General features: G+C 43.5%; 1 protein-coding gene across 9 annotated transcripts in view; it reads left to right on the top strand.

Moving 5' to 3' along the window:
- Positions 1-23,661, top strand: part of MET (MET proto-oncogene, receptor tyrosine kinase) — a 125,181-nt gene that overhangs the window by 41,326 nt on the left and 60,194 nt on the right. For all 9 annotated transcript variants that reach the window (XM_039508576.1, XM_039508563.1, XM_039508616.1 and 6 more), the window contains one exon: positions 11,994-12,185. In XM_039508576.1, coding sequence (XP_039364510.1) covers positions 11,994-12,185 — 192 coding nt within the window. The remainder of the gene's footprint in view (positions 1-11,993; positions 12,186-23,661) is intronic.

Raw genomic sequence — 23,661 nt, forward strand, 5'->3', positions numbered from 1 at the left:
CTGAATAGAAATATGTACAAATTATACCACTTTACCCTTAAACTCATACCCATTTTCTGACCTACTTTCATCCCACATGTCTCTTACACCACTGTTTAAGGGCTTCTCTAAACATGGAATTATTCCACAATAACTATTCCATTGTAAATTCACACCTTACCTTTTTCTGCAATAACATTCACAGATAAGCCATAAGGCACAAATGAATGCGTCCTAGAGACTTCCATGGGAGAAGCACTTTCTACACCAAGTCTGGATATTTTACCAACATCCTCTGTGTCTTATTTTTAATTCATTAAACTGAATAATGAACCAACACCTCCACAATGATAATGTGTGTACTGAGTGAAACGTCATAAAATTAGTATAAAGGAAATGGATAACATTCAAAGATTGCATAGGTCCATTATATCTGACTGAATCAATAGTATTTACTTAGTGCTAATGCACTAACTGGATTACAAGAACTAATGCAACAGTGGTCAATGACAAAAACAAATAACTCTTTGAATGATCTTGACAATTGAATGTGCAATGTTTTTAATTTGTATTAACTAATTACACTAACATGTATGTCTTTTCTACCTTGTTACCAGTCTCACCAGTAACCAGTCTCACCTCTTTTTTTCTGTTATTCAGCAGTGAAATAGACCAAAGCAAAAAGTATTAAGAGTTGATTGAAATGATGCTATTACTATGTGAAATGTACACCAGTGACTTTTTTCAGAGAACTACCTTTTTGGGGGGGTATGATTAATTTAAATAATCTCTCTATTGACTTCAGTGGATTTGGGATCAGGTCTTTAAAGTGTGTGTGAAATGTAATATTTCCTTCCAAGCTTTTTGTTTTGTTTTGGTTTTTTTGGTTTGCTACAAGGTGCTGTTTCCATGTGACTTTTTGCATGTGTAGTTGTAATTATAGGGAACGCACATAGCATCACTTATTGCTAAGGTTGCCTAAACATTTCCTTTCTAAAGGATTATTTTCAATTGTTTATAGCTTTTTCAGAGGTTTACCTTTGCAGCCAAAATATGAGATGCTTGCTCTCAGAAAGGGAGTGTATTTTTCCCCTGAAAGTTTCATCAAAAACATTTGAGTCATTTTCAAGGACAAAAGAAGTAGGGGATGCAAACAATTTTCTACTTTTAAAAAATGCAACTTTTTATATATTTTAAAGAAAAGCTCTAGTGCTTCAGTTGAAGCTTGTTAGAAACTTGATGTTTGAAAAAACTAGAGGGTCCAATCCAAAACATTGAAATCTGTAGGATTCTTTCCATTGACTTAAATGAGTGCTGGATCAACCCCTTAGTTCTTCAGTCATAAATGTGGCTTTCATTGGTTCATAGAAACTCAGATTTGAGTTGTCCAAAGATAGTGGAAGATGTATCAGTTTATACCAGGGATGAATTTAGCCCAGTGGATTTGCCCAGGTGTATGAGAATAAAATCTGTCCCATTCTGCATATTTTTCTCTGTTTCACCACCTCATTTGTCACAAGGAGCAGGGCTGGGTTTAGGAGGCAAAAGGGGCAGTTCGGCCAGGCCCCATATTTGAGAGAGTCCCCAACATTACAGAGGGGTCAAACTAGAGTGGGTGGGATTGCAACCTGGCACACTGGGTCACAGTGCCACTCAGGTTTGGTGCCTGCCTTCAATGTTGCATGGAGTGATTCGCCTGCCCTAGCGGAGCCCAGATCCCATCATAGCCACGGCTGGCATCATTGTGCCAAGCCTGAGGCAACACACCAGGCCAGGAGCCCAGAGGCAGGAGCAGTTTGGGGGATACTGGTCCCACCAGCAGTGGGGCCAGAGCTCAGGGACAAGCGTGCCCCTGGCCACATGCAGGGTAGAGCCCCACTTATCCCAGTGAGGAGGGCAGCAACTCCACAGGCCTGGGCCCTCTTTGACTCCACTTTTTCCTCCTCCTCTTAAAGTCTTTTACCTCCATGGTAATGTTTTGGATGGGGGTGGGGGAACCTCAGTTTCAGATTTTGACCCAGGCTTCCAAAACCCTCTGTACAGACCTGACAAAGAAGCGTGGGGCCTGATGCTGCTTTGTTGAAGTCAAGGAAAATATTCCATGTGGTTTGATCCCCATTTTGAAAATGGACATGTCTCTAATCCAGTGGTTCCCAAACTGTGGTTCCCAAACCCCTGGGGTTTCGTGAAATGTTACAGGGGGGGTCTCGGGAAAAAATTCCCTAATGGTGGACAGAACTGTCCCTAGGAACCCTGGGCAGCACGGGGCCAGCAGCCCGGAGCCCCTGGACTTCCAAGAGTTAAGCAGATCAAAGCAAACATATCTATCACACTGAGGAGATTTAAACTTCAAGACTCCTTATAAGAAATGGAAAGGGAGGTGGATATTTTTTGCTGTTTTTAAAATTAAATAGATAGCTAGTATTGTTTTTAAAATTATTATGAAGAACAAATTTAAGCTTTGTTGTAACGTGCATTGTTTGCCTGGACTGCTCAAGACCTGAATGCTTGTGTAGGAGGAACTCTTTGAGTTGGCTTCTGAAATACCTTCATGCTGTTTCACATCTGATACTCCTTGATGAAACATAGGAGCCTTGTCTTATAACAGGCTTATTCAAAGTGATACAAGCTTGACATTTCAGTAAAAGGGGTTCACAGGTCGTTAAAGTTTGGGAACCACTGCTCTAATCCCAACAGACAACCAATAAATTCTTCCTGGGTGGAATTCACCTGTGACGGGAACACATGCAGAACAATCAGGTCCTGGATTGGAGCCTTAAGCATAGGTGCTGGAACTAGAGGTGCTAGGGGTGTGGCAGCACCCTCTGGCTTAAAGTGGTTTTCATCGTCTACAGGGTTTACCGTTTTGTTCAGTGGCTCTCAGCACCCCCACTATACGTATTGTTCCAGCACTCCTGGCCGTAAGTGCCTGGTGGCAAAAAGTCTGTCTGGCTGAGGGAGGGTACGACATGGTACAAAGCACCACAACTCCTACTTTGCCATAGGAATGAGCAACAGTCCAGTGCTACACCAAAACCGAGCAGCATTATTAGGTCATGTACTAATTCATTGAGTCCCCCAGACAGCCTATACTGCACAGGTGTCTATTAAGTCTCTGTTGCAAATTCAACCTGCCCTATCAAGCCAGGATACCCAGGAGGATAGTGCCTGCCCCCATTGATATTTAACCCCCACAGCAGCCCATCAGTGCAAGGAGGGGGCAGTGTACCAATGGGGGTGAATCAGTGCCTTTATTCATAATATTTTGTTGAGAAAGCCAAATGGGAGGATATGAACATGAAGTTAGCACCAGCAATAACTTAGGTACCAACAAGTTACACTGTTCTTATCATAAGCATTTACTCTGGATTAGTGAAAAACAAACAAAACCCAAGTATTGTTTGTATGGCATTTCCTGCTTATTTACATGCAGCAGCTTTTCTTGGGAACACAGCAGCCTGTTCTTGGAACATGCATAAGTTGTGCAATATTTTACTAAGGCGCAGAACTGGATTGGTTACAGTATTGAATGAGTGGAAGGGTCTGCTCAGGGCATGTGCCCCGTGCATGACATAAATGATGGCTCAGCATGAGTCCTTTCCATGGCTGATATGGAGGGAGGTAGCTCAGGGTTAGGATCAGGGAATGCAATGTTTCATGGATCCTTCTGTCAGCATAGGTTCCCCCCAGAGATTACATCATCAGTTGGGCACAGGTAGGAAAATCTCGTCTCATTCCCCAGTGCATTTCACAAGTGCTTCACCCAGCTCCTTGGACTGGGTGCTGGATCTCAATGTGCCCCTGAGTGAGGATTTGCATACATTCTAGAAAAGGACCTTGCAATTGCCTCTGTTACTGCAGAATTTGCATGTCTCATTTATTTATTGTACTTATTTCTTGAGGTTTGGTCTATTGTACTGTTGATGTTTGTTCTATAGAGATTTTTTCTAATCTGCTTTCTTCCAAAGCAAATCATGTGAATTAGTCATGTGAGTAACTTGAAAGGAATTCAGACCATGAGTGCCAGCTTATATACCCGCAGAGGTAGGAAATCTTCAAGATTTTAAACAGCATTTTGTCCAGTTTTACAAACAGTCTGTACTACTTAATCATGCAGAAAAAATTCATCCTTCTGCCTTTGAGGGATGAAAGGGGATCCATTTACATGTCTGCTTTAACTTTTTCCTTGTATTTTATTCATTTTGTCCAACTGTGCCGTGGACACCACTTGGGAGGTGAAAAAGGAGATTGTTCCTTTGTTAAGGAAATAGGCCTGAGAAGGATGAAGCAAATAGGGTAATTGTGCCAGAAACAGGAAAGTTTGGCATTGTTGTTTTTCCCTTCTTCTCATTTGGTTGCAGAGTTATAACTACAAGAACTGAGTAGTTGTCTCTACCAGAGCCCAGAATTAAACAGATTGGTATGTGACAGAAGTGGAGATTTATGAGTTATGTGACACCTCAGGAATAATTCCTTCCAAAGCTAGCAATGACCAAAAGTCCAGTTCTTTGGGGCACTTTTGTAATGGGTTTTGGATTCTGCACAGAACCGGGAAACTGGAAATACGGATTCTGTTCCTCAGCCTTCCGACAGACTTCCAGTGTGACATTGGGCAAATGTTGTAAGCTCTCTGGGTGAAATCCTGGCCTCCCTGAAGTCCACAGGGCCAGGTTTTCATCCTTTGTGTCTTGGTTTCATCATGAAACATGGGGGTAATAATACTCAACTACCTCACTGGAGGGTCATGAAACTAAACTAAACTAAGTGTTTGTATAGTGTCTTGAAATCTCAGATGGAAGGCATTATAGGGGAGCAAAGTATTTGTATTTTATTTGTGTTTGTATTTTTAAAAATATACAAGACTGTTTAGAGAGGGGAACCACCACGGTTGCCCTATTTTCCCCTTCTTTGCTCTTTCTCTTGAGACTGTGTTGATTGCTACTTTTTCTTAACTGTATTCCCTGAGGGCAGACACTCTTGAAAATTGTATTCTATGGTGACAGTACTATTTTGTTTATCGCTAATCCTAATTCACTGATCCCCCTGGAACCATAAAGACAAAACATTGTTTTGGAGAGTTGTCTCTACAGAAACCTTGGCCTTCTCCCTTCCAAATAGGCTAGGAAATCAGTCCAATATCTAAGACTATCTATTCTGTGCATTTTACACCAAATTTATTTTTTGAATATTTATCCTATCATTGACAAATTTCCAGACCCTCTAAGTGCTGGGGGTCCTGCCCACTCTCTGTGTGGATGGGAGTGCCTGATCATGGAGATGTTATTGTGAGACAGTACTTGTGTTGATATAGATTGCTGAATCAAAGCCTATATTTTTAACAAAGAAAAGGCAAGGAAAAGTTTGCAAAGTGCTTAAGCACATTTATTTATTTATTTATATTACTGTAGTGCAGAGTGGTTCTCAATCTGTGGCCCGTGACCACTTGCAGCCCAATCAGCACATAGCTGCAGCCCATGTGACATCCTCAGTGCCATACAGGTAGTATATATATTGTGTGGGTGCGGCCTATGTTATAAATAGAGAGCCCACAATGGCAAAGAGGTTGAGAACCACTGCCATAGTGCCTAGGAGGCTCAGTCATGGACCAGGAGCCCATTGTGCTAGGAGTTGTACAAACAGAGAACAAAAAGGCAATCCCTGCCTGAAGAGCACATGTCCATCCCTAGTCAAGAAAGCATTTGAACATGTGCTTAATTGGACCATTCAGTGGAACATAATTCAATGGAACATAAAGAAGCTGTTTTCCTGTATGGGGGGGATAGCTGAGTGGTTTGAGCATTGGCCTGCTAAATCCAGGGTTGTGAGTTCAATCCTTAAGGGGGCCTTTAGGGATCTGGGGCAAAAATCTGTCAGGGACAGTACTTGGTCCTGCTGTGAAGGCAGGGGACTACTGGATTTAATGACCTTTCAAGGTCCCTTCCAGTTCTATGAGATAGGTATATCTCCATATAATACAAAAAAAGAATTAACAAAATGTTTAATTGTTTAGATCTTCAAAGACTACACTACCATTTGTGCTTAATGAAGCTGACCTCAGGCTGCATACTGCAGACTGCACAAAGATGGAACATAACTGATTGGTTTCATAATTTTAACTAATTTTAGTTAAATACATAGAAATATAAAGTCTTCATATCTGCCATGTTTCAATTATGTTTTTTGCCCCTTTTCAAAAATGTTAATCCATTTCTCTCTATCAAATTAAAAACCTGGAGATCCACTTACTTGTACCCAAAACTCTCCATTACTTCAGAGAGAGCTCCAGATTTCTCTGATTCAAGTTTTACTCTGTGGAAATGCCTAGGTATCCATTTTTTTTTTTACTTGATGAAAAAGGTCATTCTTCCCTGCCCAACCATATGCTCATCTTGTACCTCAGTTTCAGATTCCCCAAACCTTTAAGTACTGCTTTCTGCACATTGATTATTTTGCTTGTATATTGAAAAGTAAATGTGATTTTTTTTTTACACATTCACTATTCACTTGAATCATGAGACCTGCTGCCTTGATTAAATCATTCATTTCTAGTTCATTCAAGATATTAAATATTATGTCTTTTTCTGATTGAGAAACTCACTTAATTTGGGAGCAGGATTTTGGATGGCAGAGGCCAGAAGAGACCATTAATGATTGCAGATTAGAACATAATAAGAACATAAGAATGGTCATACTGGGTCAGAGCAAAGGTCCATCTAGCCCAGTATCCTGTCTTCCAGCAGTGGCCAATGCCAGGTGCCACAGAGGGAATGAACAGAACAGGCAATCATCAAGTGATCCATCCCCTGCCACCCATTCCCAGCTTCTGGCAAACAGAGGCTAGGGACACCATTCCTGCCCTTCATGGCTAATAGCCATTGATGGACCTATCCTTCATGAATTTATCTAGTTCTTTTTTGAACCCTGTTATAGTCTTGGCTTTCACACATTCTCTGGCAGGGAGTTCCACAGGTTGACTGTGCATTGTGTGAAAAAATACTTCCTTTTATTTGTTTTAAACCTGCTGCCTATTAATTTCATTTGGTGACCCCTGGTTCTTGTGTTATGAGAAGGAGTAAATAACGCTTCCTTATTTACTTTCTTCACACCAGTCATGATTTTATAGACCTCAGTCATATCCCCCCTTAGTTGTCTCTTTTCCAAGCTGAAAAGTCCCAGTTTATTAATCTCTCCTCATATGGCAGCCGTTCCGTACCCCGAATCATTTTTGTTGCCCTTTTCTGAACCTTTTCCAAGTCCAATATATCTTTTTCGAGATGGGGCGACCACATCTGGATGCGGTATTCAAGATGTGGACGTACCATGGATTTATATAGAGGCAATATGATATTTTCTGTCTTATTATCTATCCCCTTCTTAATGATTCCCAACATTCTGTTCTCTTTTTTGACTGCCGCTGCACATTGCGTAGATGTTTTCAGAGAATTATCCATAATGCCTCCAAGATCTCTTTCTTGACTAATTTAGACCCCATCATTTTATATGTATAGTTGGGATTATGTTTTCCAATGTGCATTACTTTGCATTTATCAACATTGAATTTCATCTGCCATTTTGTTGCCCAGTCACCCAGTGTTGTGAGATCCTTTTGTAGCTCTTCAGTCTGCCTGGGACTTAACTATCTTGAGCAGTTTTGTATCATCTTCAAATTTTGCCACCTCACCATTTACCCCATTTTCCAGATCATTTATGAATATGTTGAATAGGACTGGGCCCAGTACAGACACCTGGTGATTGCAGGATCTGCAGCTATCGCAGAGACTTAGTAGAAATCCTTAACTAAAGCCTTTATTTCTTCCAGTCTGGTTTATATTGGATATTTTGAATTCTGATACTTGTCTAATTGGGTAGCTTCATAAAAAGGCGCTTTTGGAGGAGTTGGAGGGAAGAGGGTGGCAAATATTTTGAGGCCATCACATTTTGGACATTTGGTTTCAAATATGCAACTTTATGTCAAGAAATTTTAATTTTATGTCAGCTAAATTGAATGTACAAGCATCAGTTAATCTTCAGGCAGTGACAATTCTTGCTAGCCTAGCTCAGAGACTTTTTTGACCAGCTGGCAACATGTATTTTGCAGACTGGATTCAGGGCAAATTCCAAGTAGTTACAATTTCCCCTTTGAGCAAATAGGATTATTACCTCATGTCCATACTGGATATGGGCAGAATTCAACACTTGCCTCCTACACCTCATCACATTCCAATGGCACACCTCTATCACATTAACATTTTTCTTTCTGAGTCATATACACCACTTTCACTCCTAGTCATGCATAAGAAACAATGTAAGCAAACCCAAACACATATCAGCAGGGTCCCTGGCTATTTCAATATTTGTGTGATTTGTCACTAGGATTTGGCGTAATATTGTAAATGTGTAACCCAGAGATCAGTTATTTTCCATATTACCACAGAATACTTGGCAGAGTATTTGTGTCAGGAAGGGACGCAGTCTTCACAGGGTCAAAGGGTTAAAACAACAGCACCTCCTTTTCCCAGTAGTATTTTGTGTTAGCCCAAACAGTGATTTACTTGAGGTTGCCTAGCAAGAACTAAGAGAAATGGGTGAGACCATTTAAAAATTTCCGTCCAACTCCTTGCTCTAGTTTTTGGAGTGGCCTTTTTGCCTCTCTGCTCCATTCAAAGAGCAGCTTTGTGTTTATCCCATGCAGAGCCAGGATTTGTGGAAAGGTCTTGTGTTCAACATGTCCTTGGAGAGACATCCAAAACCTGGACATCTGGGAGGAGGGTCAGTCTGGTCACTTCTCTCTTTAGGAGGATACAGGAAGGTGTGATCTGTTAGGAGCAGGAGGGAAAATATAGGCCACTTGTTTTTAGTAAGGGATTGGAAAATGTTTAATGAGGACTGGCAGGGTGTTCAAATTGCAGAAGATGAGGTTTTGATGTACATTTTGTGCCCCAGAAGGGAAATCTTCAAAGGAGGTCAGCAGCACAAATGCAGAGGAGTCCAAAGTTCCTCTCTCAGTATGGGAAGTTCCTCTCTCAAGGGAACAGAGGCTGAGATGGATACATGTTGAGAGGGGGTACAGCTGAGCACTCTGCCCCAAAAGTGCAAGGGTAGGTGTATCCTTCTCTGCTGGAACTATTTGTGCTCATTGCATCTCTGTGCAGATGTTTTGCAGACACTTCTAGACTGGCCAGACTAGAACTGCAAAATAACCCTGCTTTCGAGGACAGAAGAGAAGAGAGGCTAAATTTGTTATGTATTAATCAAACACGAGTTTTAGAGGAAGTGTAGTGGTAATTACCTAAAGTCATTATCCTCTGATGATTATTTGGTGGTCTATATGAAATGAGCTCATTGTCCAAAACAGTTCTTAGTGGGCAGGTGTCCACATCACATCATAATAACAGCACTAAAACCGATCCAGCAAAGCGCTTCAAACATACAAACAGTCCCACTGAAATCAGTGCTGGACGAGGTGGGAGGAATCATCAGCCTTGAACCTGGGCCCATATGTCCCCAGGGAGTGCTCAGACCATGGTCACTTGAATGACTGGAGAAAGCGGCCAGCAAAACTCTAGCTTGCAAAGGGCCCCACCCATAAAGCTCCTGACTGGGGGAGACGTCCAACCCGATTGATTGGCTAGGAAGCTCTACTTAGGTCAGAAAGAGGCACAAGAAGTTGCCTGAGCAACTAGAGGAGTCCTTGGCTAATGGCTGCTATAGAGCCTGCCTACTTGACTCCTGAGCCCTGCCTCCCAGCCTGTTCTTGGTTCCTCCTTATTCCAGACCCCCATCTGTTCCCAGTTCTTGATTTCCTGCCTCACTCCGGGTCCCTGCTCCTACACCTTACCCCTGATGATGACTCCAGCTTCAACCCCTGGCTTGACGCCTGGCTTTGATTCCGGCTCTGACGTTCAGTTTGGCACCTGACTCTGGCTCTTACCTTTGGCTTGGGGCCTGGCTCTGACCCTAGCTCTAGTTCCAGGCTGCTGATGCAAACCATTAGGCATGACCGCCCATGCCCCATTCCCTAGACCAGGTCTAATTTGGAACCCATAGACTCATAGACGTTAAGGTCAGAAGGGACCATTATGATCATCTAGTCTGACCTCCTGCACAATGCAGGCCACAGAATACCACCCATCCACTTCTATAATGAACCACTAGCCTATGTCTGAGTTATCGAAGTCCCCAAATTGCTGTTTGAAGACCTCAAGCTGCAGAGAATCCTCCAGAAAGTGACCCGTGCTCCATGCTGCAGAGGAAGGCGAAAAACCTCCAGGGCCTCTGCCAATCTGCCCTGGAGGAAAATTCCTTCCCGACCCCAAATATGGCGATCAGTTAAACCCTGAGCATGTGGGCAAGACTCACCAGCCAGCACCCAGGAAAGAATTCTCTGTAGTAACTCAGATCCCCACCTTGGCAGTATTGCTGTAGAGATGCATACAGTTCTACATGGATAAACTACCTTCCGTCACCCGTATATGTGGTTGTTTCTTCAGGTCACAGTTAAAACACATTGATTGGGCAGCAGGGGGAAGTTGGCACTGCTACAACTTGTGCTAGAATTGTTCCAAGGATCAAGAGAATCTTAACTTTCTAGTGCTGCCAATGGGGGTCTCTTCATAAACGCTACAGTGAATAAAATTTTGGGTAGGTTGGAAAAGGGCCTTAAATGCCTTTGACCATTTATCCAGCACTGACTGACTGACAAGCCTCAAGGAACTAGCTTATTTACGTATTTGGTTGCTTTCTCTTTGATAATATTCTGTTATAAGTAATATAAGGTAAATCATCTGCACCATGAGAATTAGAATAACTATGTTGTAGTAAAAGCTTATTCTGGCTTGCTATTGAAGTCAGAATAGATGGATCAAACTTTAATATCCCCCACAAAAAATTGCTTTTTAAAAAAAATCAGTAAACAAAAATTGAAAGAAAAAAACACAAGCTCAATACTGGTTTCAAAAGAGAGATCCATGATATTTTGCTTTCTTTGTATGTGTAGTCATAGAACATGTTCCAGTAGAAACACAGCTAGACTATTTCCAATTTTAAAGTGGTTATAGATCTTTTAAGGGATCCCTGTTTATTATCTATATTATTTCACCAAAATGGAAGATGAAACATCAATAGTAATGGAATTATCAGTTAATAGATTACTATTGAATTGTCAGTACAGCGTAGTTATCTTTTCTAAAGATTAACTTAAAATATATTGTTCAAGAAATTTTTCCAATGGAAAAAAAAATCCATGTATTCTCCATTAATAATCAGAAGATAATTTTTTTAAAAGTCTGCAAATGCAGCATCTATTCTAATAATGTTCATGATAAATATAAAAAGAGATTGAAAAGAATAATGTATGAGCAGTAGATGATCAAAATAATCTCAGCCTAAGTAATTATATTGACCTGGTTTTATTTTTAATCTGAATCAGGACACAGGTTCTATCTTTCTCACTTCCTCTCTTGCCCTCTTCCCCCCCCCCTTTTTTTTTTTTTTCCTTTTTGTCACTGAAAAAGGAGGAAGGAGAAAAATGGGGAGGGAAAGAAGGAAAAATCAGGGGGAAAGGGTTGAAAATTTCAAAATGTTGTGAACACTCCTTCCTAGTTTTTTCTGTATATTTTTGCAAAATATACTATATTTGGGGCAGATCTAAGTGTAAAGCATTTTTGAGACCTTCAGATGAAAAGCACTGTAAAACATATTACGTGTACTGTACTATATCTTAATGTAAATGCTTATATATATCTACTTATTCAATAGAAAAACCATCATTATCTTCTGGGCATCCAGACAAAACATATTAAAACAAATGGGAAATATTCCCATAATGTTAAGAAATCATTATCTTCCCCATGGAACGTGATAACTGGTGAAACAATTACAGTTTGAAACCTCTAAGTACTTCTGATCCAATGCATTTGTGTCCACTTGCCAAATGACTTTTTTCTGACAAAGAGCTTTTCATGCCTGTGCCCTGCTGAAGAGACACTATTCACGTCTACTTTATTTTCTGACAGACATTTTCAAGAAATGCCTCGTACTGTGAAGCACAAGATGATGAATATCGTCTAGAGGTTACGACTCCTTTGCAACGGGTTGACTTGTTTATGGGGCAATTCAACAGTGTCCTGCTAACTTCAATATCCGTCTTCACCAAAGGGAATCTTACTGTTGCTAATCTGGGAACGTCTGAGGGCCGCTTCATGCAGGTAAATATAACTGTGACATTAGCACACTTTAATGTGAGCGCAAAGAGTAAGCAAGATAAATTAGAGCCATAAGAAGCTGACTATAGATAAATGGGGTTGGGGAAAGAGTGGGGACAATATAGCCACAGATTAATGCAATAATGGAAAATCAGGTGAGCTGAATGAATTGGAGCATCTGTAAGGAAACATAAGACAGAATACCCGATACAGCATCTCTGAAGGAGTTATCACAAGACTCCAGGGTTCTATGACTTTCTTATTTTTAGCCCTATAGCCATGGCAGTAAGGTTAGTCTGTCCCCTTTCTGGTCTCACTGAGTGCACCCCCTTGGATCTTAGGCCTCTTGCTCTTACCTTTTTCTGTGTGAAATATCACAATTCTCCCAATCTTAGACTGGGACCAGAGTCAGGCTGCTCCACCTATATTAATCACTTAACACTCTGCAGGACTGATTGGGTTTTGGGCACATGAGTTTCCTCCTTTCTGGGATCTGTGATCAGTATTATAGCACTGATAGTTTTCTTAAAACAAAATATTCTTATTTAGCAGTCAGAACAAAGCATTAGAGGAAAAAAGGAGGTTAAAGAAAGAGAGAGCTTGTACCAATAATGGCAACCTAGGTCAGGCTTAATGACACCCTCTGCAGGTTCCTGTGTCTGCCTGTGTCTCAGTCAGATTCCCCTGCCCCCTAAAACCTAGAGAAAATGTCCTTTTAAACCCTGCCAGTGTTCTTTGTTCTCCAGGAGGGTTTGTCAATTGTTGGTGGACTTTGGCCCCTCCTGGTTAGTTCCATAGGCTGTTTGGGGACTGAACTGAGTCATCAGAGCTAATAGTTCTGGCATTTTCTGTTTACCATCCTTAAGTGGAAGCTTATCAGAGGAAGTGGAAATGGATCTTGAGCCACTTTCTCCTTCCCGTCTGACCCATCCCAGATAGGAAGCACTTTAATCAAAGATATTTGTTCAGAAAAAAAAACATACATTATTAACAGATTGTTACAGGGCATTCATGTACCTGTCATACTTGCTGTCCTGCCCCTTTCATGGGCTGAAGGAATCCCACCACCCTACCAATGTCTCCTGCAGGGGTGAATGCTGCTGCTGCTTACCCCTCTCTGCCCTGTGGGGGAATTAATAGATGGTACACCCTGATATTCCTGCAGAGAGGTGAAGTTGCTCCTGCTGGTCATCCTTTAAAGAGGCGATGGGAAGGGAGGTCTAGGAAATAACCTACACATGGGACACTTTACCAAAAATCAGTATGAATCTCATTTGAATTTAGCATAGGATGAGTGGAAAGCAAGTGTGAAAAATCGAGACGGGGGTGAGGGATAATAGGAGCTGTAATCGATCGCCTCGGGGCTCGACCCTCCTGCGGGCAGGAGGGGAGCCACACCGACTCACTCCACGTCTTCTGTGGAACCGGCTGAACAACAGTCAACAGTGTTAGGAAGCTCAGACCCTCTGGTGCAGGGGCTGAGCAGCAAACAGTACAATAAGCTCAGGCCCTTTGGAGCAGGGGGCTGAGCAGCCAACAGTACAATAAGCTCAGGCCCTTTGGAGCAGGGGCTGAGCAGCAGCCAGTACAATAAGCTCAGGCCCTTTGTGGCAGGGGCTGAGCAGCAAACAGAGAGCTCAGGCCCTTTGGAGCAGGGGCTGAGCGGCAAACCAACAGTCAGGAAGCTCAGGCCCTTTGTGGCAGGGGCTGAGCAGCAACACACAGTACAAAAGGCTCAGGCCCTTACTCCTGAGTGCTGGGTGAGGGGGAAAACTGCCACCCGTGCGTGGGGTGGCAGGGGGGGACACAGGCCCACCCACTCCATAGTGTCCCAGCCCGGGGCCCTAGCAGCGGCTATCACCGCTGCTGGTCAGTGGGGTCCTGACCGCAACACACTGACATCGGGACCTCTGCGTCTGCAGCCTGACAGGGGTCGGCTACCCCCGGGCTACTTCCACTTTCCCCCTCAGGGCCTACCTCGTCCGTGGCACCAGCTCCAGGCCAGTCAACCTGCATAGGCGCCTCAAGACCAGGGCTTGGTGGCAGGTCTGGCAGCTCCTCGGGGAAGTCTGGCCAGGCGTGCTCAGGCAGCTCCTCCGGGTAACAGCAGGGGCGGGGAAGCTCCGGCGGCTCCTCTTCGTAGGGGGTGCGGGGGAGTTCCAGCGGCTGCTCCCAGTAGCGGTCACGGGGAAGCTCCGGCGGCTCCTCTTCGTAGGGGGTGCGGGGGAGTTCCAGCGGCTGCTCCCAGTACCGGTCATGGTGAAGCTCCGGCGGCTCCTCTTCGTAGGGGGTGCGGGGGAGTTCCAGCGGCTGCTCCCAGTAGCGGTCACGGGGAAGCTCCGGCGGCTCCTCGTCGTAGTGGGCACGGGGGAGTTCCAGCGGCTGCTCCCAGTACCGGTCACGGGGAAGCTCCGGCGGCTCCTCGTCGTAGGGGGTGCAGGGGAGTTCCAGCGGCTGCTCCCAGTACCGGTCACGGGGAAGCTCCGGCGGCTCCTCTTCGTAGGGGGTGTGGGGGAGTTCCAGCGGCTGCTCCCAGTACCGGTCACGGGGAAGCTCCGGCGGCTCCTCGTCGTAGTGGGCATGGGGGAGTTCCGGCCAGTCAGGACAGCTGCCTTGGGTCCTGGAGGGTTCCCAGTCAGGAGCTTCCGCCGGCACGTCTGCTCCCAGCGGCGGCTGGGCTCTGAGCTCTGGCGGCTGGCTTTTCTACTTCCTGTCCCACCCCTTGACTTCCGGGGGGTGGGGACAGGTGGTGGCTCCGCCCACTTGGGAGTCTGCAAGGTGGCTCCCTCTGCTGGGCAGGAGGGGAGCCACACCGACTCACTACAGGAGCCTATATAAGAATAAGACCCCAAAATTGGGACTGTCCCTATACAATCAGGATATCTGGTCACACTAGCAAAATATGAAGTGATTACGCTGTAATTTTTACTAGCAGTCCCCACGATGAACTCACTGCCTTAAGGATGGAGATTGCTTTCATACAGGAATTCTTAGTGGTTAGAGCAGAGTCCTGCAAGCCATGGGACCCAAATTCTATTCCTGAAGGTAACCACTGACTCACTGTGTAATCCTGAGCAAGTAACTTAACCTCTCTGCCTCACTTTCCCATCTATAAGCATGGACAATAATGCTTACTGCCCTCTTTGTAAGGGTTCATGTGGGACTTCAATGGGCTTTGTGTAAAGCTCTTGGTGATCTCTGGAGGAAAATACAAAGCAGTAAGTACTTTTATTTATTTTATTTTTGTTATGCATTCATGTCTTGAACCAGACTTTTTATTCAGGATTTTGTCCATCTCACAGAACAATAAAATATAACAATTAAAATACTTCCAGTCTACATTTCTCATTCTAGGGCCAGGCATAGATGAAAAGAAAGGCTATTGTGTGAGCTGCATATTGCCATTAACAGAAATATTCACATCATTGAATTAGATTGGCTTGAGTTACAGGGGGAAGTTATCATGAAGATCATAGTATAATAACACTCTAAGCCTTTCTTTATCCTGAACAGCCTTAGGGTCTAGTACCTCCAACAGCAGAGTGAACACTCAGACAGCCTTTAATGACTGGTAACAGCACATCTGTATAACCAAACTTAATATTTCTTGCCTTGAAAAAAGGTACCATGTCTCCAGGATACAGGAATTACAGCATTTTCCAGAATGTAATACACGCAAATTAAATCTTTTTTTACCCCTCTAATAGTTGTCTGGGTATTACTTCCAAAGGTGTTCATTAGCAAATTTTCAACTAAAACAGAATTGCAGTAGAGTTTCTATAGTAATCTGTCTGGTATCTGCAATGAATAGAAATAAATTCATAATGTATGGGCCGCTTATTTTAGCGTTGCTGGGATATAATTGCTAAAAATCAGGATAACCTCACAATGCAAAGGGTTATTGTTTTGGGGAGAGAGTGAGAATGATTCTACAGTCCAGCGGTAGAGCACTCACATGGGAGACACAGGGTCCAATCTTGCTGTTCCAATGACTATTTAATTATTTATCCCAAGCAGAACAGCTTTAACAAGAAAGATTGAGGGAGCACCCCACACTGTGTCAGAATATCCGATAGCCCATTGATCAGAGCACTTTCCTAGGAGGTAGGATTTGAACAGGGGTCTCCCTTTTCCCTAGTAGTGGGGGAGAACTTGAACCTAGATCTACCAGATCCTGGGTGAGTGTGCTAGCCACTGGGCTAAAATGCAGTAAAGAGAGGCAGCACCAATACCTCCTTCTTCAGTGTTTCTTACAAGAAATGGCTTAGGTGCCTAGGCAGCCCGACTCCAAGAGAGGAGTTTCTGACTGTGGATCACAAGTAGAGACAAGTGCCTCCCTGCAGCATGGATTGAGGTGCCTAATTTCTTGAAAGAGGTTGTGTTTAAGACATACTTCTCTCATTGGCATCTCCCACTGGCTAACTTAGATAATGCCCTGCCTACTGTGGTGGTTTTTATGCATCCCATTCTTAGGTGCTGTCTCTCCCCATTCATTGTATAAAGGCTCCTAACTCAGGCTTTGGTGGTTCCCATTGTTTTTCCTTGTAATTTTCTACATGCCTAAAAGTTAGGTGTTTCAATGCCAGAGCCTCTTTGTGGATCCAGGCCTTAAATTCATATTGAGGTACCTAAATAGGTGGCCTAACTTTCAGACCTGCTCAGTAGCCATAGTTCCCACTGACATCAATAAGAAGTGTGGCTACATAGCACCTCAGAAAATCAGGACCAGTTTATTTGAGTGCCTAAATATTACAGCTGGTCAAAAACCAGGGGAAATATTAGTGAACATTTTTGTCAACTTTTTTCAGTTTTATTTCTTTTTGAAATTTCAATGAAAATTTTTGTCAAAATTTGACAAACGTTGGCCGGCACTAACAAGGATGGAGGCTCTGATCCTGCACCATAGAAGTCAATGGGAGTTGGATCAAGCCCTGAGGTGCTTAACTTTAGATACCTGCATTTGAAACCATTTCCATCAGTCTCTTGGTAACCAACCATGTTATGCTTACTCTCTTTATTTCTTTCTCTTCCTCTCTCTCAGCCCTTCACTATTTCCTCTGCTTGCTCACTCACACTTTCATATGTATCCTGTGTCTCGACCTCTCTTCTCTCTGATTCTCCATTTCTGTCTCCATCCACCTTCCCTCTGCTCTCCACACAATTGTAGTAGAACACTACTACTACTACTACTACTACAAAAAAGGAATCTCTAACGCACTGATTTTGTGGCCCAAATTACTATATAATAGTGGTGGTGGTTGCTGCATGTATTTATTTAGGGATAGAATCTGAAACCTTTACTCACAAGGTACAGTACCTTATAGTAACTCCTCACTTAACGTCCTCCCGCTTAACATTGTTTCAAAGTTACATCGCTGCTCAATTAGGGAACATGCTCGTTTAAAGTTGTGCAATGCTCCCTTATAATGTCGTTTGGCTGCCTACTCTGTCCACTGCTTGTAAGATTCTGTGGAAGAGCAGTAACTTTATAAGGGAGCATTGCACAAGTTCCTCTTCTCCGCCTTCTCCCCCTATCTCCCAGTGCTTCCCCCACCACCAAACAGCTGCTTGGTGGTGCTTAGGACTTTCTGGGAGGGAGGGGGAGAAGCGGGGAAGCGCTGTGTCTCCACTCCTCCCCCTCCCTCCCAGAAAGTCCTAAGCACCACCAAACAGCTGTTTGACTTTCAGGGGGGAAGGAGCGGGGATGTGGCATGCTCCGGAGAGGAGGTGGAGTGGGGGTGGGAAGAGGTGGGTCTGGAGTGGAGCGGGGATGGGAAGAGACGGGCCTAGAGTATTCCCGGCAAAGTCGGCTCCTGGTCTTCTCCGGGGAAGCTGCCGCTTCCTTACCTAGCGTCCTTACCTGCAGCGGGCTGTGCCTGTGTAGGATAAGCCAGGGGCACTTCCCAACCACAGTACTGTACAGTATATAATGCCTTTTGTCTTCCCCCCAAAAAAATCCTTGGAACCTACCCCCCGTTCCCCATTTACATTAAATCTTATGGGAAAATTGGGTTTGTTTAACACTGTTTCACTTAAAGTTGCATTTTTCAGGAACATAACTACAACATTAAGTGAGGAGTTACTGTACTTCCTGAGTGGCTCCATTGAAGTCAATGGGATTACTCATGGAGTAAAGTGCTACTAAACTAGAGAAAGAGTATCAGAATGTAGTCGTATTTTGTTTGTTTAAAAAATGCATCTGTGTGTGGCCCAAAAGCTTATATATTTGATTGAGTCAGTAAAAGATATCCCATTCTTTACCTTCTGTGATTTTATTTGAGGATTCACTGGTTGAAAAGGAGACACATTCTCCTGCACTAAATGTAGAAAGTTGTGCATTTTTACTCAGCCAACTAAGATTCATTAAATTGATCTGTATGATCTAGATACAGAAAACTCACAAGTTCTTTGAAAGCAAGTAATTGGGGTGGGTGGGAATTCTGTGTTCTCAAACAGAGAATTCACAGCCCGTTGATGCACTGATAATGTTTTGATCAAAAGTGTTAAACCTATGTTGGGCCATGAGTACTTTGGAGTTCATAGTTTACTAAATACTATGGAGTTTCTGTTACAAAACAGAACAGTAATAATTTTTCTAAGACAGCTGCCACGCATGAGAAGGAAAAGAAAAATGGTTTGACTTCCTTCCTAAGCTGGAGTCTGACAACAAGCTTTATTTAACAGGTTTTTTTTCTTCTGAGTGGTTGCAGCTGTTTCTGCCTTTCCTATTGTCCTTGTTTTGAGTGTGTGGCTGGGAACACAAGCCATAAGTACAGCTGTTGGGTGCAAAGTGAATCAGGTATTTCACAGTGGTTATTTGATTATAAAGTCACATTGGAGATGCTATAGTTATGGAGCCAGATTCTTAGCTGCTGTAAATCAGTATAGCTCCACTGAAGTCAGAAGAGCTACACCATCTTTCACCACCTGTAGATCTGGCTCATTACTGAAAAGACTCTTTCATTATAAATAATTTGATTTTCTTTTTATAATTTCTATGGATAATATCTGTGTTTATTTTTAGTCTTTTTTCCTATTTTTATGTATCGGTATTTCAGTTTTCAGTTGTTGGACATTATGGGGGGAGGGGCCTCAGAATAATTTACTCTTTGGATATTGAGATTCAAAAAGTTAAAGCTTTATAACCATTAACTACATGTCAATATCAAATGTCAAAATATACAGTGTAAATACCCTTAAATCAAACTCTAATAAGTTCTCAAGCAGCATTTTTCTTTTTTTGCCTATTGGTAAATTCTGAGTAGTTTGTGTGTGTATGGTGATGTTTACCGACATTTACCAAAAAAAATCTAATCTTCTCAAGCCTAATAATAAGCCTCTATTTTCAGGCAGTTAGAGCTTGTCACAAAAGTTACCATAATAAATTGGGCTGAAATTTCTGGACTCCAAAGACAAACTTTTTTCCCTTGAGTATGATAATGTTCTGTTTGACCATTTTTGAGCTCTCAGTGTGAACAGTCCATTTCACTGATGGGTGATTTTGTTGATTTTTGGGGCCGTGGAGGAGGGCATAAAAATGACTTATTTTTAAATGCTCAGTGTAGGCTGCTGGCCTGTTTCCCCAGCCCAGGAAGGAGTGACACCTGTCACAAGTCTAGTTCAGACTCTTAGCTTTATTTCCTCCAAATAAGACAAATTCAGCATATCAATCATCAATTCCCTTGGAACCCTGGAGGATCTGCTGCTCCCCACAGGGAGCAGTCTGTTCCCCACAGATTGTCTCTCTACCAGCCACTTGCCTGAGAGTCAAGCTGCCACCGAGCTACTCTAGTTCCTGTAGTGCCAGGGGCGGCTCTAGAAATTCCACCGCCCCAAGCAGGGCGGCGCACGGCGCCGCTCTCGCCGCCCTTCCCCGGTCCCGCGGCCGGGGCAGAAGTGCCTGCGGACCGTCCCGTGGTCCCGCGGCTCCGGTGGAGCATCCGCCGGCATGCCTGCAGGAGCTCTGTCCGAGACGCGGGACCAGCGCACCCGCCGCAGTCATGCCTGCGGGAGCTCAAGCGGAGCCGCGGGAAGAGGGGACCCTCCGCAGTCATGCCTGCGGCAGGTCCGCTCGTCCCGGGGCTCCGGTGGACCTCCCACAGGCATGACTGTGGAAGGTCCGCCGGAGCCAAATGCCGCCCTGCCAGGACAATGCCGCCCCACGCGCCTGCTTGGCGTGCTGGGGTCTGGAGCCGGCCCTGTGTAGTGCTTTCCCCTTGCCCTCTCTCCACCGCACTCCACCCCACCACACCTCACCTCCCCATGCTATCCCCCCTGCCCCAGGGTCTCCTGCAGGAGTTTCCTGGTCCTTGCAGGTCTCTACTGCAACTGTGGTGCTTGCTATCTTTTAAACCACCTGGTTCCTAGCTGATCAGACTCAGCTGAGAGGTAGCTCATCCATCACAAGGGAAGGACCCATCTTCACGTAGAGGGCCAGCCACCCTATGATATTCAGATTTGCAATGGACTTAATTGTCAGTGAGAGGAATATGTCTTTGATGTGCCTGATGAAATCTGTTTTGGAAACAATGAGGTTCCCAGTGTTTGGAAATTGCACACCTAGCATGCTCACTATGAGTGAAATTGACCTCACCTGTGTGAAGCCCAGGAAAATGAGCTTCACGTAGGTGCCCTACATGTGGAAGCACATGACGGGAAGCCTCTCCTTACAGTTCATACAACCTCTCAGGGCAGTAGGAACAGCTGCAGTTCCCTATCCTCCCTCTATATGGGGCTTTGGCAGAGCAGCCATATCATTCATGGTTCTACTGACCCTTGGTCTGCTGACAAACCCCACTCCATAGCTGAGAGAGAACCACAGCAGAACCCTGCCCTCTGGTGCTCATGGAACAGAGAGATCCCGACTGCAGACTGTCTGCATTCTGCCTGCTTCCTGCAGAGGAACAGCAGCAGTGCGGCTGCACAGTAAGCTCTCTGGGGCAAGGAACATATCTTCTGATAGGTTTATGCCACACCAAACACACTGGTGCCTTGACCCTCATTAGGGCCTCTCTGCGCTACTTTAATACAAATAGTTAATAGTGGGCCCTGGGCAAGGGGGAATCTTTTTTGATATACATTTTCCACCATATTTTGATAGCCAAACAAGAGGTGGAGTTTCCACATGTTGATCCCAAACCTGTTCGTTTTCAGTTCAAAGCGTGTGGCACTCGTGTTTGACAAAAGCCTTTTCCGAGGACACCACCCCAGGTTAAAAACTAACAAACAAATGAAAACCCTTAGCACATGCAGGTCTTGCTCTCCATACCTGAGGAGCAGAGAACTGCTATGGACACTGCATGCTTGTTTTCAGTGCTTAGATACCTACATGCAGGAGAGATACTTCCGGAAGAAAGCTAGATAGAAATAATCACAACTGTGTTTAACTCAGTGATTACACTTGAGGCCTGGCCATGTATCCACTGAAGTCAAGAATTGCCACAGAATTCAATGGGAGCAAAATTGGGCCTTCAACACTTAGCATCTCACAAGCTGTGATCTGCTTACATTGAAGTAAGTCAGTGGCAGAACTGCCATTACTTCAATGGTGAAGGCAGGCCCATGGTATATATTCATAAAAGGCAATGGTTCAGAGTAATGATGTACAAAGCCTTTCATCTGTAGGTCAGTCATTCAAATCCAATGCATATGTAAAGTAACAGGAAATCATTACCATCTTTTGGCTGATCAGTGGCTTTTGAGTTCGTGGTCTCCATTCTTTTTCTACTGGTCAGGTGTACATGTAACAAAATCCACCAGTATGAATGGTAACTTCTGTTGGAAGCATTGGCAAAGAGACCAAGGAGTGAATGAACACAGAGTGTAACAATGCCGGCATCCCTAGAAGTGGTCCCTCCAGAAAGGGGTTAAGGCAGTTTGCTGGAGCCATGGAAAAACCTCCCCCCGCTCAAAGCGAGCTTCCTATATTACACCTGTTTGTTATTCCATGTTTTGTGGCTAGAGGACTTAACTTTCCAGAGTTGGCAATCTGGCACATTAAAAAATAAATATAAAACATAAATATATGCATTTATGTGAATGTGTAATCAATCACAGTGCTTCTTTCTGTTTTTAAACCAATGAAATTAAATGTCATAATCTATGCTAGTAAAGAGTTATTGATATTTGAAACTTACTTCTTAATATTTAATGTGGTTTTGAATAGTAGTTCTTTTTTCTATGGTAGAGAGCATGCCTAGCTAATCCCAAAGTAAACTCAAATAGTAAGAGAAAAGAGAGGAAATCTTTATACTGAAGTTTAAAATTAACACTTGGAACCAAGTTACTGTTTGGAGAGAACACATGTTTTACTGTTCAGTTCCAGTAGAAAAGCTTATGCCCTTCAAAGTGGATCCATTATACTCAATGGATTACAATGATATATATACAGCATCCAGAGAGCTACATGTGTGCCCTTTACAAGGCTATGCTGCATATCCTGGGGCGCTTGGGGGTTACATAATAACATTAACCCTGAACCTATCTCTGCTGGATAATGGCCTACACCTGCCAGACATCTAGGGAAAACTAACAATATGATACTGAGACTGGCTTGTTTTAAGTAGCCTCTGATTTTTGCAGAAGATATTCTGACATGCATACAGTAACATTTGTAACTCAATCCTACTGACTAGCAGGACTGATCATCAGAATGAGTAAAATATATATTACATGCATGCTTTTGTGCTGAAGTTATTATGGTCTTAATATGCAAAGCTGTGTATAAATTAACCAAACGTCAAGGCTTCTGACTGAACATTGATTGGTTTGTGATAATGAAATAGAGTTTAAAAGAATGCACCTGATATCCATAGACATAAAAATGATGATTCATTTCCAGTATAAAGGAGATACTAATTAATCTATTGACTTCCTGTCTTCAAAGCCTATCATCTTTAAAGCCAGCATCACTGAAATACTCTGGGCTGTACTGGAAGTCTACTACATATATTTTCAGTGCCTATGGTTCCTTTTGTGTGTGTCTTTTTGAATGTTGGAAGTAAAACATAACCACCTTCAAAGCTAGCAGTGTAAATTGAAATCTATAGTTCAGTCAGCGTACTGGTGAATTATCCATATCCTTCAAGGATGGAGGGGATAAAATGTTATATATTTGTATTTGTCTTGAGAGGCATGCCAAGAATTGCACTGCTTATTGTCTATGAACGTGCTTTTCTGGAAGGCAGCTGGCACACGTGTTCTCCTGCTCTTTGTGTACTCTGGGGAGATGTTTGATTTCTTATGAAAATGGTATATGTGTCCCAGGAGATAGACAATCAGATTTGTTATTTTTAGGGAGTAATCCTACTCTTCCACTACCCCGCTTCCCAGGGTCATACCACAACCGCACCTCCCCGTCCCGCTGCATAGGGAAGAGAGGTGCTGAGTAACTGCACAGGAATACCATGCAACCCAGCTGCATGATGCAAAGCATGCCTTAAGAGTCTGTCTCTCTTGTTGTCTCTCTGTAGGATTATGT

This window comes from Mauremys reevesii, linkage group 1 (genome assembly GCF_016161935.1).
Source record: "Mauremys reevesii isolate NIE-2019 linkage group 1, ASM1616193v1, whole genome shotgun sequence".
Lineage (NCBI taxonomy): Eukaryota > Metazoa > Chordata > Testudines > Geoemydidae > Mauremys > Mauremys reevesii.